The sequence below is a fragment of the Lytechinus variegatus genome, chromosome 12 (assembly GCF_018143015.1).
Source record: "Lytechinus variegatus isolate NC3 chromosome 12, Lvar_3.0, whole genome shotgun sequence".
Classification (NCBI taxonomy): Eukaryota; Metazoa; Echinodermata; class Echinoidea; order Temnopleuroida; family Toxopneustidae; genus Lytechinus; species Lytechinus variegatus.
The window spans coordinates 20,846,425-20,863,243 of record NC_054751.1 but is presented as its reverse complement, the minus strand read 5'-3'; the positions used below and the strand labels follow the sequence as shown (position 1 = coordinate 20,863,243).

Below are 16,819 nucleotides of genomic sequence, written 5' to 3'. Positions count from 1 at the left end.
ATAGTGATAGAAGAAAAAGCATAAGAATAACAACACGAAGAAGGAAATGAAGAAAAAGAACAACAACAACAAATAAAAGAAGAAGAAAAGGAAGATGATGATGATTAAGAAGAAGAAAAACAACAACATGGAGATGAAAAGGAAGAAGAAGAAGGTGATGATGATGATGATGACGAAAAAGAAGTAGTGAAAAAAGAAAAAAAGTAGAAGAAGACTAAGAAGAAGCAGAAGAAAATGAAAAAATAGGAGGAAGGAGAACAAGAAGATGATGAAGAAGAAAACGGAGAAGAAAAAGTAACAGAAGGTGATGATTGAGAAGAAGAAGTAGGAAAAAGGGGAGAAGGAGGAGGAGGAAGAAAAGAAGAAGAGGAAAAAGAAACTCTTCATGCGAAATCCGCCCCCAATCACTCGTGCTCTATTTCCTCTGTGTTTATAATGCCCCTCCCTTATACCAACGAGAGTAGGGGGGGGGGGGTGTTCCCTCCCTCATCCATCCATCCTTCATCATCCACTGTCCTGACGGGAATGTGAGAAGGCTATCATATTGTTGAAATTGAGACCACTCATCAGCCTTAAAATCAGTGACACCCTTCATTGAATCCTCGCGTATGTCTCCTCGTATATACGAATCAGATACCAGGACACAAAACAGGTCAGCCGTGTAGACCTGGTGAAAAATTGTGAAGCAGAAGGGGGGCGAGTAGAAAGCCTTTCCCACTTGAAGATTGTCATTTATTTGTTATCACTGTTCCTTTTTTAAACGTTTTAGGTCATTAAGGTCGTAAATGCTTTTCATTTCAATAGGTCATGTCGATTGCGTTAGACCCTTAACCACCATTCGTACCCCTTATGACTTCCTGTAGCGTCAGCTTTCAATCTGTCTGCTTTCTGAACCCGAGTCTTTATTCTTACAAGTGTAGTCCCTAACCCAGAATGGAATCTTAATTTTGGCAACACTTGGTACCAAAATTTGTTGCCAAAATGTGGGGTTGAATGGGTCATGAATTTAACAAGGTGCTCGGTATAAAGGATCAATAGCAATCTATAAATGGGTATATACGCCTATAATACAGTTGCTCTGTTGCTCGATGCAACGCTACATCACTCGCGCAGTTAAATACACTACCTAAGTTTCTCAAATGTTGACCAAAATCGCTACCAAAGGCTTTAACTCTCTGATCATGCTGAATTTGAAGGGGGTTTAAGATCTTACTAAGCTCCAACGATCCATTGGTGTGAATGTTTGCAATATCACCGTTACCTTAATTCCTATGGTCTCTTTATGAAGCGTTTCATCACCACCCCTTATCGATGATCAGTTACATGGGTACAGAGAGATACCTCTTGTGCACAAGGCGTGACCTGCCCAAGGATGCCTGCGTTCGTCACCCCAAGCTTTGGATTCACTAGAACACTATACCGGCGGGGTATAGGGGCAGACAACAACCGCCCCAAGAAGAAGTAATTTTTAGATTGAATTGATTTGTTGTGTAATTATGAAATACTCCTATTTCAACTCCCCCCCCCCCCCCACACACACAGACACACATTTTGTTTCATTGTAAAACACTTGGGGCAGCTGTATCTTTGCAGGCGGTGGTCGTCCCATGATTTTTCAAGTGATGATTCACACAGGGGATATGAAAGAGGGAGAAAAAAGGTAGTTCGGAAATCAAATGACTCAGTTGTGTGCTTTAAAATACTCCTATTTCTAAATTCCCTATTTTGCTTTAATTGCAGAAGACTAAGAGGGGCGGTTTGTATACGGGTAGGTAGTTACCTCTCAATTATTTTTTAAGTAATGGCCAAAATTGGGGAGAACCTTGTAGGAAGAGAAGTAAGGAGAATAGTTTGGGAAAATATGACTTTGCAGCGTATAAATGCCCTTAGTTTTAAAGTAATAACATCAACTTTATGAAATATTGAACCCATTGCATTGTGTCGCCATCAGAACAGTAATCTTACACATTATAGTTCTTCTTCTCCCTGGTCGTCAGAAGCAGGGGAATGTAGGGGGACAGTGTCCACCCCCCCCCCCTTCCCCCGACTCTGAAAGTACTAATAATTTCTACAAAATTCACCAAAAGTGAGCACCACATCTTTCAATTTTGCTTTACAAAATGCGAAACCGCCACCATGACAAGCTCGGCCGCTTCGCTCCCTCGCGTTTACATAGTTACATGATGTGAGCCGTTTATCAAAATAATCATACAGAAACATAACTCAACGATGAATATGATGAAACAGCAAACAGAAACCATTATCTTTCAATCATATGGGTTTGAAAAAAGCCTGCAACATGTAAAAGTTAATGGCAGTCAGTAGAGGTCGTTGGTCAAATTGATTACACTATCGGCTCATTTTTTTTTTTAAACAAGTGCACACCTAGTTACCAATAATGCGTATAGCATTTCCATTTATTTGAAAGCATGATAAAAGAGCATTGTAGATTAAATGCCTTGCTCAAGGGGCATATAGGTGCCGCGGCCGGGATCGAACTTCGGACTTGCATGTATAGCCAGGCGCTGCGCAACTCGGCCACGGCACCTCAACTATGACACTATATTTCGAATAACCAAGGGCTATACGATGATCGTTACCCACATAGTGATACACCCTGTTGATATCCATCCAGTTTTCAAATGTTCAAATAATTCGAATCCCAAACTCACCCAAGCATGCCAAGAGTATTGTCCGATTACAATGATACGAGAGATGTGATTATGATTGATAAATGAGGGATATAAAGTTCATGCGCCCCTCGTACTCTCCGATCTTTGAGCGTTATTAAAGTGTTTTCGTTTCTCTTGATAAATGCTGTGGCTCGCCACACTCTTGATCTAAATAGTATTAGTCGTATAATATCTCAAAAATTCAAATTTCCACATTGTCTATAGAACATGATAGAATAGGATCGTGATTAACTGTCTCGTTTAATCGCTCCTAACTAGTTTTTTTAATGGTAGTATTTTTCTTTTCCAGCTAAATATTTGGTGACGAAGTATAATTTACAATGATTAATTGCCATATGCAGTATAAAGATCATCTGAATGATAAGATCATGGTGACTTGGAATATGGCATTATTGATTGCTTAATGATAAACAAAGGAAAGCATAAAGTTCTTTGGGGTCTTTAAACTCTAGACAAATTTTAAAAAAGATGAAAAGGATTCATGAACAGCTTGTATCTTTTAATTCACATGTCACTTATTCCATTTAAAATAATTCATCAATGTATTATGGAAATGTTTAACAATATTGCTTTCTATGATTGAGGTCTTTAACGCTTTCAAATATCAAACTTTGCAGTAAGGAGTACAACAGGGAGGGGGTTTAATCCTTCGTATACCTCATGTACATGGTATAAGTTTCCCATCTATGCGATATAATACAACTGATTTCCCATCACACCCCCCCCCCCCGTACCGCCTTCGGCTGAGCGATGGATGATGCAGCAGACAAATACATAGATCGCATACCAGCTTCGACCACGTCACCCTGTATCCAGCGCTGCTTCCACAGCGTGTAGTATGGGGCGAGGACCAAGGAATGCACGTCAACGGACCCGCCGTATGGAGTACTGTAATTTTGTGCAGACGACATAAGGGATGCACTCTTTCACTTCATACACCATCTCGTGAACAAGATTCTTTGCGATTGCCGGTGTAAGACATTTAACTTAGTGGGCGGCAGTGGCCAGTGCGCCCACAGAGTTCACGTCTCTTTAGACTTTTACAAAAACTCGAGCGGAAATTATTTCTCGAGATAAACATTTCTAGTGTAATCGTTCCGGTTGCACTTGAGCTCAAGCATTCCTCTCAAGTCTGAGTGATGTTTTCTTGTAAACTTTGGATTGTATTTACCGACATTGCTTCCTGATAATTTTAGTGCAGCTATGATTGAGCAATTTAGCTCCGATTCTTGCGATAGCTGACGAATGCTGAGGCGATAGCTGACCAAAATAGGCCAGACAACTCGTCGCGGTGTCGCCTTCAACACCTGTGAAATTGGAAGTGGACGTGCTAAGTCTGGATTTGCATATTTGCTGGAGGCAAGAATACTCGGAAGTTTCTAGAACGTTCCTGTGATTACTCAGAGGAGGGCATATAACTTTGGAATGTTCAGTTGAGGATTAGGCTACCCCGGAGTTTGGAAAGATTTTCGTGGACGAGCGTGCAGTGACTTCATATCTACGTCTGATATGAGTATTTGTTTATTTTCTTCATTCCGTCTTTGTGTAAAACGCAGACGATACCCGACCGCGCAGATACGTGACATTGACAGATATAGGCACGTAAAAACCTACTCGAATCCAACCAAACATTAGACGCATTTGTTTCTGTTTATGCCTTGTCTCTACATTGGCAATAAGTTAAATTCCGACCATGAATATCGAAATAAGAATCCCATTTTCGCACCCCAGGGTGGAATATAGCGTCAATTCTGGACAAAGTGGGTCAGTGACTCCTACTGTGATAACTAGTGGTCCTCCGCAGTTCGGCCAGCCTACAGTAGAGGTGCATAAAGTGCAGCAGCATCAGCAACAACAACAAAGTGGAAATATACAGGGAATGCCAACCATTACTGTTTTGTCTCCAAATGCCGAACCTACAGTCATTAAGCCAAACCAAACACCACCCCAGTACATCCAGCAACACTCTCAACCCGAAACTAGCACATATGTCACGACAAGTCAATCTGGGGGACCAGGTGGACAATCTAGCGTCAAGACCACTACGACAACCAGGAAAACAACCGAACGACGTGTCTACGAAGAACCAATGTCACCAGGATCATCTTTCTATTCATCAGAGCCCCCTTCGCCTTCTCCGACCCTCTACCAAGGGTATTACGTAACACCTGTCTCCCTGACAAGCCAGTCATCAGGGCCACCCAAAGGCCTTGGTGAGCGTCAGACGAGTAAGATCGAGTACGACAGTCAACGGTTCCAGGTGACCCTTGATGTCAGTTCGTACCGACCAGAGGACATTGAAGTCAAGATCAAGGAGAACAAACTGACTGTTCGTGCTGAACATCGGGAAGGAACACCAGAGGGTGGTTTCGTACAAAGAGAATATTACCGTCAGTACACCCTACCTGATGACGTCGACCTGAGGTTAGTCAAAAGCTACTTGTCTGAGAAAGGTATCCTGACCCTAGAGGCTCCCAAGCTCCAGTTAGCCCAGTCCAATGAGAGAACCATCCCCATCCAAGTCAGGCCACATGTGGAGGGTTCGAGCGGCAAAGGAACTCCTACTGGACCCATCGTAGAAGAATTCACGAGCGATGCGGAGTCCCTCAGGAAATCGTAAGCAGCTCTAAATATTGATTGATGGACATCTTATATTCAACTAAAGCCACCTTTGGTATTCTATATATAAAAAAGTGAAGTTTAATATTTGAGTGTGTGAGACCCATATTCAAATTATTTATATCTATCACGCTGTGATGTATTTCATCATGTTTACCATGGCAGTTATGAATCGATATCTTATAACCATGACGATTTTTTTCCCTCCTTAGATATTGCGATAAATAGCCGAGTCCAGGTTCGAGTGAATCTTTTTTACCATTTGTTTTTTTTCCTACGAGGTAACGTTTTGTTAAGCTTGGCAGGAGAAAGAAAAAAAAAGATGAAGATGGATTGTCGAACTGACAGGGTCCATTGATTATTTTTCAAGAAGGAAATCAGAAATGACAACCGCGAAGGTTTAAATGAGGTCCTTCTTGATTACCCTACGTATCTAAATAGTATGTTAAAGTGGTAAAATTACACTCGTAGAACTGATAGTACTGAAAAGTTTAATAACATAATTATATCAAGGTTGAATGATGAATGGTCAATATTGAGCATCAACCAAAATATGTTTTGTTGAATTACAATTACGTTTTATAAATATTATTGTTGTTGGTGCAGGTGATGCTGATATAATACTCTGGATAGTTTGAACTAGTAACTTTGTGCACTGCCAATTAAGCTTATCAAGACAAAATCAGGGCTTTCGAATGAAATAAGTAGAGTCAATTACACCAACTGATCTTTAATTGGCAACCTAGGACTTTTTTTTACTGTTTATGGCCAATTATTCTGCGTCGAAAGCATGCCATAATGCTCCGTTGAAAACATACCATAATTTTGAACTTTGACATTATGAATGTTGGAGGAGCATATACAGAGGAGTGTTTTCAACATTGCAGAATGTATGTTCTGGGTTCTTATAAACCTTGTCAAGAATATGATTTGAGCCACGGATATATTAAAATATGGTGTCCAAAGATTCACCATTGTGTTGGTAAAATGCACTAGACCTTTCTGTTTTAATGTTTTGGGCTATGGCGTATATACAAATGATATTTAGAATGATTAAGTGCTATTAAAAAAGAATAGATGGTCATGTCATTTGACGTTCGTTAAAGGTGATTGTTCAATCGATCAAGACAACTATCAATGGTCTAAAATTAGCCCCATGCATACATCTGTACATCCTTGTGTATAAGCAAGTAATTACATGAATTGGGATATACAGCTAGCGGTCTTTGCCATCAGGAATGAATCGTACATGATTCTCAGTAATTATCAATCACATTTTGATGGCCGAGTCGGATGGTTGATGTCGGCGCCCTCATTTAAAGACAAAGTTAAACAACATATCCACAGGGAATGGTATATTTTGAAATCCACTTTCTTGTATCCCATGGTCGGTATACTCGCTTGCAACGGTACCCGATTCCTCTTCGGTGAAGACCTTTCGAGGCCGTTCGAAATCGAACTAATGTTTATCCAGATCGACAGAATATTCCAGATGTGAGCTTCTGAAACTGTTTCAACAAGAATGTAATCTTTTACTTTCATCGGATAGTAGCAGGAGTGAGAATATATAGCCTGAGGTGAATGGTGTGTTTCTAATGTCTTGAGCATGGGATATAATCTCATCTGAGCTTAGTCCCAGGGCTAGCAAACATTGTTGGCATTCAGAGTAACATGTCAAGGGTCTTTAGGCTAAAAGGTGAGGGTCTGAATTTTATGCGTTGTAAAAACAAACAGCTTGGCTCTACTGTAAGGAACGCTGAGCTAAAGGTATATTGTATTACGAAGTTTGTTCAATGATATCATAACTATAGCCAAGTTTCATTACGTAATGACAGCAATGTGATCTCCCATTGTCAATAAGTACGATGCTTTTGTCAACTGAATGGAAAACGTGCAAAGTTCTACTCTTTGGTATATATTGAGGACGTTTTATATATAAAAGACTTTAGGAATAGCACTATGCATGTGTGTCTTATTACGATTTGAAGTTCTGTCCACTGGCCGCTTGTTGCATTCACTATTATATATTACGATTTCTGGACCACCATTTAACGTTATTCATTCATACTGTGATGATTGCCCGGCATTGTAATCAGGCAGTGTGCATGTAGAAATATGGTTGGAAGTCTGCTATGGGCCTGAAGAGACAGTGGCAAGGGGTTGGGGTAGCAATGCTGGTGTTTTGATTGTAGTGACGTCATCATCAGTAACCCAATTCTTAACAGGGCAGTGTCCGTCCCCATACAGCTGTGAGCAACTTCCGCCATCCCAGCGTGCACCGCGCCACATGGTTAGACGCATATAAAAATCGTCTGAATGCACGACCTTGGGCGTTTAATTGAAACTTGGACGTCACGTTCTCAAGACATTCAGATCCGAACATCACGTGACTTGAACATTGAGGCCCGGATGTGGAAATGGGTCAGTGTTGATTAGGCAACGATGATTAATTCTTATTTGGTCATTATTGTATTTATGAAGCTTGTCGTGTATCTCCTTTAAATGGATTTGTATATCTCGCAAATTAAGGCCTTGAGAACAAAAGCGATTTGGACGCCATGAAGAATGTAATTTCTTGTTCTAACATTACCGAGTGACATATGAAACCAAATAAGAGATGTAATGAGCATTCAAACAATTAACATATTGCTCTTTTCTTTAGGGCGATGTCATCATATCTGATATAATCATTGATAATAGAAACTTGATTGAATTAAATGTGGATGTGTTTTAGGCATTGTAGTTCTGGCATGATGTTGGATGTAAGCCTTGCGGTCAGTCGGCGAAGTCAGATGACTAAACGATCATTGCGAGGTCTGATGAGCGAGAAATAAATAGCGTGACTAAAACCAGTCATATTTAACAGCTTATCATTAACAAGATGAGACAAGCGACAATTAACATTATTGATATGGCTTGTGATGGGGGTATTTATTTGATTTATCATATGTCAAATCCTGGTACACCTGACCAGGAGTCCATGTAACGGACGATTTCCACGAGAAAGCATTGATTGGAATATTTCATTGTTTCTTGTTAGCAGGGAGACTATAACTAACTTTAGACTATTTTTTATCAAAGACATTTCACTTTGATCGATATAAGAGCTCGAGATTTTTTGTGGTGTTTGCTTCCTTCCATTTGGCGTACATTTGTCACCATGGTTTTCCGTCATTTTAATACGATAAGCGGGTGACGGATCGGTCGCAGCATGTGTGGAATACTCTTTCCAATGTCACTGGCTTTTGTGGTTGACGAGACGAATGTTTTAGGAGAACAGATGTGCAAATGTGAATCAAGAAAAACGTTTGCGTTACAATCGACCATTTTTCATGAAACAAACAGTGATTTTGTTTCCCTGACTTATGTCATAAGCTACCAAAAGTCCTTGCATCTGATTGGCTGAGAACGAATTAGTCAGTGAAATCACTGACAAAACTATCCATGAAACGCTCCTCAGGTCTTCCTTAGGGACACAACATACCAAACGAAGTATGACGAGACGAGGATGAACGCGAGGTGATTCTTTTTTTTCTTATCTTGCATTGTAGAGAGATCAAAACAAATATCTCACAGGATCCCCGCCTGACGAAAAGTGATCATGATAAATTGTCGTCTGATAGATGTTGTGATTCTGCTTCGCTTATCAAGAAGTAAACGAGAAGGAGGAGACGAGTAACATCACTCAGCCAAAACTATTTTGGTTGATAAGGTCTCCATGCATCATCGTGGTCTGCGTCTCTCATTGTCTCACCTGCATAGCAGTGTGAGACTATAGGCGCCGCTTTTCCGACGGCGGCGGCGGCGGCGTCAACATCAAATCTTAACCTGAGGTTAAGTTTTTGAAATGACATCATAACTTAGAAAGTATATGGACCTAGTTCATGAAACTTGGCCATAAGGTTGATCAAGTATTACTAAACATCCTATTAGAGTTTCATGTCACATGACCAAGGTCAAAGGTCATTTAGGGTCAATGAACTTAGACCATGTTGGAGGAATCAGCATCGAAATCTTAACCCGAGGTTAAGTTTTTGAAATGTCATCATAACTTAGAAAATATATGGACCTAGTTCATGAAACTTAGACAGAAGGTTAATCAATTATCACTGAACATCCTGCGTGAGTTTTATGTCACATGACCAAGGTCAAAGGTCATTTAGGGTCAATGAACTTTGGCCGAATTGGGGGTATCTGTTGAATTCCCATCATAACTTTGACAGTTTATGGATCTGATTCATGAAACATGGACATAATAGTAATCAAGCATCATTGAACATTTTGTGCAAGTTTCAGCTCTCATGATTAAGGTCAAAGGTCATTAGGGTCAATGAACTTTGACCGAATTGGGGGTATCTGTTGAATTACCATCACAACTTTGAAAGTTTATTGGTCTAGTTCGTTAAACTTGGACATTAGAGTAATCAAGTATCACTGAACATCTGTGCGCATTTCATGTCACATGACCAAGGTCAAAGGTCAATGAACTTTGGCCGAATTGGGTGTATCTGTTGAATTACCATCATAACTTTGAAAGTTTATGGATCTGATTCATGAATCATGGACATAAGAGTAATCAAGTATCACTGAACATCCTGTGCGAGTTTCAAGTCACATGATCAAGGTCAAAGGTCATGTAAGGTGAATGAACTTTGGCCCTGTTGTTTTTTTGTTTTTTGTTGAATAACCATCATATCTCTGTAAGTTTATTGGTCTAGTTCATAAAAAGTGGACATAAAAGTAACCATGTATCACTGAATATCTTGTGCGAGTTAGAGTAGTTTTCAAAGTCAGCACTGTTACTATATTGAACCGCGTGATGCAGGTGAGACGGCCAGAGGCATTCCACTTGTTTAATTTAGAAATCACTATTTTATGATACAATATATTGCCAAAATATATTTTGGAACAGCATTAGTTTTGTGATTAATTTTAATAATTTATCTTTTTTTCAAGCTTTTGTTTTTTAGAAGGATATCAGTAGATTATCTACCTTAGATGTGAATGTAGGTTTTACAAATAATGTATTTATGGTCACTCAGTAATACTACAAATTACTGAAAACTTTTTAACATTGGATTTTAAGACAGATAGAGCCAATGAAAGTTGAATACGTCCCGCATCCACACTATTTTAATCAAATCAGTAACCATGGTAACTGATTGGAAAAGATTCCACAGTGAATTATCCAGGTCGAGAATAGAATGGATCGAGTTTTCGGCAGCATGCTGGGATGAAATTCAAACGAAGTTTTGTTCTGTTCAGACTTCTTTCATGTATTTTATCAATAGTGTGTTGGAGACTTGATTCTTTGTTGCTGTAACGACAATTAGCTGATTTAAGAAAGGATGCAGAGATCGCTTTCTCTTTTCTTTTACCGTTTTCGATCCAAATTAGCACTATTTTTTTTCACCCGTTAGATTAAAAATCTACCTTCAATCCGTGAGGTCCATGAATTCATTTCACGGACTTATCTACCGAGGTCTAAATCCAAATGTTCGATTTCCTCTATGCTAGTGTAATAAAAGATATCATGGTAGTTCCGCTATATGGTAGTTTAAAAGGGTCATCTTGAAAGGGTCAATTATTTTCTTATTAACATGTCTTGGGCAAAACATGTATAATGCAACTTCACATGCACTAATCTATGTGATTGGGACAGACGCTATTCTTAGAGCATTGATCAGTTAGCAGTGTGTCATTTCCTCTATCATCAATGTTTACCATACAGTCTAAACGTCTTGTTGGCGGATAATGTGATGTTATTCTAACATTTTGGCAGTGATGTCCGACTGATCTCATTCTATGTGACCTATGAGCCATCGGATCCCGACCAATTAGTCACAGTAAACGGATACGCACTGCTGAATGTTTAACAATGAATCATGAAGATAAATTCGTTCTCTCCATGCGCAATAGGATTCAGCAGTGTATCACGATGGACGATGAAATGTTACGATAACAGAGGACCAGCCAGTCTTATGTTATATGGAATCGCGTGTGGTTCTGTCCAACCGGTTCCGTATAGGCTGTGAGTAGAATATTGCAATGTTTCACCCGCAGATTATGGATAAAAAATTCTTTAAACCAACACTTCGACGTTGCAAAGACCTTTTGCCAACTTCATCTGGAAATTTCAGTTATGATTTGTGCAGGGCATGGAGTATTTAGGGGAAACATTGTGACCAAAATCTCGTCGTATCGAAGGGAAATCTATGAGATAATTTCTCAAAAGTTAGTGAAGTTGTGGTACGAGTATTTAAATGTACTGTACACAGCTCTCATATGTCATGTCTCGTGTGCACTGTGAAAAGCCTCGAGCCGTTCCCAATTATTCACTGAGGTTAGATTGATGATATAAAGATATAGAAGAAGCGACCATGACACCAACGAGAAAGGTCGAGGTTACTCCTGGCTGTTGATGGGTTTTCCAGACTATTCGTAGGTAGACCATCTACTACAGATTTAGCATCACTTGTCATTGCTCATTTTCCATTACACCGTAAAAGATGTCTCCTCTGTTGTGTAAATGACAAGATTGTCTGTTTGTTAGGTTAGTTAATTGTTCTATGGCTGGTTGCTCGAGTACCCCAATCCGATGGAAGCTGATGAAATGGCGTTATACTCGATCTTGATTTTCTTACCCCTGTCTCCGACAGTTGGGAGTCTGGAAAGACAGTGGAGTTATAATGTACACCACCGGTGTTTAGCGCAGACCTAACTACACCTTGCAACATCTTACACCAATAATAGGTGTTAAATCAATACACAGAGTACTTATTATAACACCTTTAATTGCTATTTAGTCATCCCTGGTGTTATCCAGGATCAACACCAATCTGAATATCCTTAAATGAATGATTCTCTTTGGCACCGTTAAAAATGCTTCGGTAAGTGCCCTTTTGAGAATAGACCCACGAATGTAGGATTTAGAAGATTTAGGTTGTACCCATTGAAAGACGAATTTTTAGTTGCCTAAACGGTTGCACATTTTCGGGTGCATGATTATAATTGGAAATGCGTTGTAGTACATAATATATCAATTCGTTCAACCTCTTGGATCTATGTGCCCGTAAACTAGTTTGTATACCCGGGTTTTTTTTTCTTTTTGCTGGTTTCTGACCATGATCTATGTTTTCATGCGACGTCTTTCGTGCGACGCGTCACGTACATTATACGTCGATGCCTCGTCCGTCAAAGTAATGAAAAACATATCGTGAAAGTGTCATCCGGGATGCACAAATTGTCTCCTTGAGATGCTATGGTAGTCAGGTTTGAGCGCTCGAGGAGACAAATGAGGTAGTATCATGGTATGAGACGTGTTTATCAGGACATAGGAAGGTGAAATCAGGTGATAGGTGTCATAGGGATTTCATGAGACGGGCAGTATAGGATGGCTTTCAAACACTATTTACACCTTCAAGGATAAATGGTGGCAAATAACCGCATCACCGAGAGCTGTGTCGGAGATAGAAGATAGGAAGTGGGAGAGTGATGGGACGATGGAGAGAGAGAGGGGGGGGGGGGTAAGAAGGGATCGGAAGAGTCAGTTAAGGAATGGACCTTCATGGTTAAAGAGATTATACCGTTATGATACGAGACTGGACATTTCGGTAATGTGCACAGCATTGCATGGATTTCCTTGTTCGCATTTATCTTCCACATACCTAATTTGTATAGATGATGATCGATAAAATGGAGCAAGTATTTTAAATGAGGGTACGTCTGAAAAGTTTCACGAAACTACGGGACGGGGACGACTAAAATTGAAACGGAAAAGAAGAAAACGTCTCATCGCCTTTCACGCATTTTCGTAGATTTTATCTGTCGATCTACTATTGGCAATTAGAAGCATTGGGGTATTTTATACAGGATTTGGTTATAGCCGAAGTTTTACTTTATGTATAGTGATTCGCAGTCTAAAAAAGGCTAAGGTTCTGTACTTTCCTTAGACCGTCCAAACTTGACTCATTGTTTATTTCCTATGTCGTGGTGTTTATGAGAGTGTACGTGATCCATGATTATGACAGTTCCGTGACACTACCAATGTCATATACATAACGTATTTTGGGCGTCGCAAAAATAAATGTAGTTACGGTACGGATCATGTGAAATGGTTGATGGCTGTAATGTGATGTGATCAGCTTGATGACGAAGGTTCTTTTTCTAAATTTAAGCTGTTGATCAGATAAAGGGTTCATTTTTGTGGCAATTTGTGCTAACTATTACAGTAGAATGAATTAGATTTTTTTTTATATGCGCACCATGGACGATGTTAGTGAAGTGACATAGTTTCTATAAGAGAATAAAAAACATTTCCATGAGGTTATTATATTTAGTTGGATTACACTTGTACCCCGATCTCTCATCATCGGTGTCTGAGTGAGAAGGGGTCGTTGCCATGATCACTTATGGTTACACACTGCAAAAACACCGGTGTCGATTTAACACCAGCCTGGTATCTATATCGGTCCACACCAGAGAAGCGTTGAAACAACACCAGTTAAGAATCAAACTGGTATTTATTTAAAACCAATTGGTGTTGCTTAAATGCAAAATGTGGTCTTAGCCTAACACCAAACCGGTGTTTAAACAACACCAGTTAAGAATCAAACTGATATTGGTTTATAGCCAATTGGTGTTGCTTAAATGCAAAATGTGGTGTTAGCCTAACGCCGAACCGGTGTTGTTTCAACACCTCTCTGTGTGGACCGATATAAAAACCATACAGGCTGGTGTTAAATTAACACCGGTGTCTTGCGGTGTAATTCCTCTGTCAATTTGAGGGACAACATGGCTCAATGAATCAAAATCAAGGTTATTACGTTAGTAAACGAATAATGACAAGTTTTCTGCAAACAAGACCGACATATAGCCCCTGACTTTATACCTATATACCTTAACTTACATTTTCTTATTTTGTTCAGTAATCAGTTGATGGAAGGAGGGGGGGGTAAGAACTCCAGTCCACTCCTGTGTCACCCCCTATTGTTTACACCACTCTTTAATTACTACACCTGTTTTACATTGTGAATGAAACCCCATCAAGCCACAGGGTTCGTAGAACGCTCCTAAGATAAATGAGTGCCAAATGTCACTTCATCTATTTTTACTTACCTATCATTTAATCAAAGTCTATTCAATCATGTCGTCTGTGTTAAAATGTTAAAATGAATTAAAAAAAAACAGAAGTGTTTACACCCTTCAAGCAAAGTAATATCAACCCTGTTTGGTTATTTTTTAAGTGTGTTTTGTATACCACACACAGACAATCCTATTCGGTTTCCTTTTCTTTTCACTTTGTGTTGAGTACTGTTACATGCTTCTTAACGTGGATTATAATCAAAATCGCATATGTTTACACGGTATATGAACAGCACTTGTAAGCCTTTCAAATTTGAGTCTTGATGATCGGCCTTAACCATCCCATTTTCGATGTAAAGAATAGATGGTCCGTCTACTCAGACCAATGAGATATCACCTCCTTTAGACTCGGATAAAAGCTGCTGTGGTTTTACAGTAGAATGACAGGTTTATATTGGTAATCAAGTCACTTAGAACGAAAATGCCACAACAGGCATGACAGGCGTGTAAAGGGGCTTTCACAATTGCTCGTGCGAACTTTTGCGATCATTGGTCACAATCACGTTGCGATCATTTGGTCACAATATATGTTGCACAGAATCGCAACCGTTGTAAGCGGTCGTACCACCAATTGTAAAAGGGGCTTTAGTGCATGTCGTCGCTCGCAAACTTTTGAAAGGTTCTATTTATATGAAGTCATGTGATACCCGAGTTCAGTTAGAAAAGTTTGGGTGTTTATTTGTATGTATGATTCGAAAAAATATGACTGTGCCTTATTTATATATAGAAATAATGATAACGGTCGTGTTTGACCGAGGATGCATGTTTGATAACAAGACCTTGCAACCAAAATGATCTAGTGATTGGTCAGAACGTTACATTATTCCGTTTTTGCTGCAAAATAGTGTATTATAATCGGGTGCTCATCATGTACAAAGTTATCTTTTGTATAGATATCATGTATATAAATAGATAAATGATAACTTAAAATTATGAATGTAGGATGTCATATTTGTTATTGAAATGACATTAATAGAACCGGCCTATGCTGAAATACATTTTATACGTGGGAAAACCGAGATATAAGCACGCATATTGAAGATGATCACAATATAACAATACTATATAGTTATACAATTTATATTGATATGTATACTGATCAATGTATTATTTTGTCACGTGTGTGTCATATTTTAATTGATTGCCGTGATTGATGTGTGATGATGTCGATAAAATATTGGCCAATTTTAAACATGTGCAGTGAACAACTGAAAATCACACATACTATATAGAATAATGTAAACGTGACACCAAAAAAAAGAAAATTGCGATAATAAAAAAACGCATTTTGTAGAATGAAAACTATGCCTGTGTTCACATGTACATTTTGTATATTTTTCTCATCCATTAGAATGAATTTCCCATTATCCTAACCCCATCCAAGAAAATAATGTACAAACTATATGTGTAAATAGCTGTAAATTACAGAAAAAGTTAATTAGGTATTCAAATAATTTCATGTGTAAATTTTTGTTTGAAATAGAGGGATTGTTGTTTCTTCTCTTATATGCACTTATAAACAATATAAAATGTTTTCACCATTTGAAACTTGTACACTTAAGTTTACTCAATGTTGGGGAAATAATGGAAATGTCTGTCTCTTGTGTGAAAAATAACACAAACATGCTGTGTAAATTTGACGCAATGATGAAAATTTACCCATTAAATATTTATTATGGTTCAAACGATCATGCATGCACAATTTTACTGAATTCTTTGTAACTTCCATTCTCAATCTTTATAGAGTGAAGGTTGTCTCCAAGATTGAATTATATTTTGTTCCGTTTGATATATACTTTGCACCGTCCCTGATGACAAATTATCATCGTTTCGTCAAATAATATTACACTGTAAAAACTGCGGTGTTAAAACTGACACCAATTAGTGTTAATAGAGGACCACACCCTGAGGTGTTAAAATTACACCCTAGAGATTAAACATAACACCAAAGAGTCTAAATGTAACAACAAAAGGTGTTGTAATAACACCTATAGGTGTAAAACTAACACCACCAATTTAACACCGGTGTAAAATAACTGGTGTGGTCCTCTATTTACACCGGTTAACACCACAGTTTTTGCTGTGTATGATCATGACATATGCCCACCCCTGGAATTCTCACCAAAAGACACTATTTATAAACCATTATACTCTGCTATTTAGTTTATCAAAATGAAGTGACTATGCAAATTATCAAATGCGACTGAAATGCTTGTGTAAAAACTAAGTGAGACTGAGAGAAAAATATGACAAAATATGAAACAAACGACTGGAATGCGGGTTGCATTCTATAACTGAAGCGACTGTGATGATAGCATTATATAATTTATGTTATAATCATCAAACGTTTGTAACTCGTATAT

At 38.8% G+C, this 16,819-nt stretch overlaps 1 protein-coding gene across 1 annotated transcript; it reads left to right on the top strand.

Annotated features, from left to right (window-relative positions):
• Positions 1-3,399: 3,399 nt before the first annotated feature.
• LOC121424660 (alpha-crystallin B chain-like) lies at positions 3,400-9,093 on the top strand. Its single transcript, XM_041620396.1, has one exon. It carries the CDS (start codon positions 4,387-4,389, stop codon positions 5,311-5,313), a length of 927 nt encoding a protein of 308 aa, XP_041476330.1. The 5' UTR covers positions 3,400-4,386; the 3' UTR covers positions 5,314-9,093.
• Positions 9,094-16,819: the final 7,726 nt, after the last annotated feature.

What these genes read in the sequence shown, in the direction of transcription:
- LOC121424660 (XM_041620396.1), top strand. Translation starts at nt 4,387, where the DNA reads ATGAATATCGAAATAAGAATCCCATTTTCGCACCCCAGGGTGGAATAT.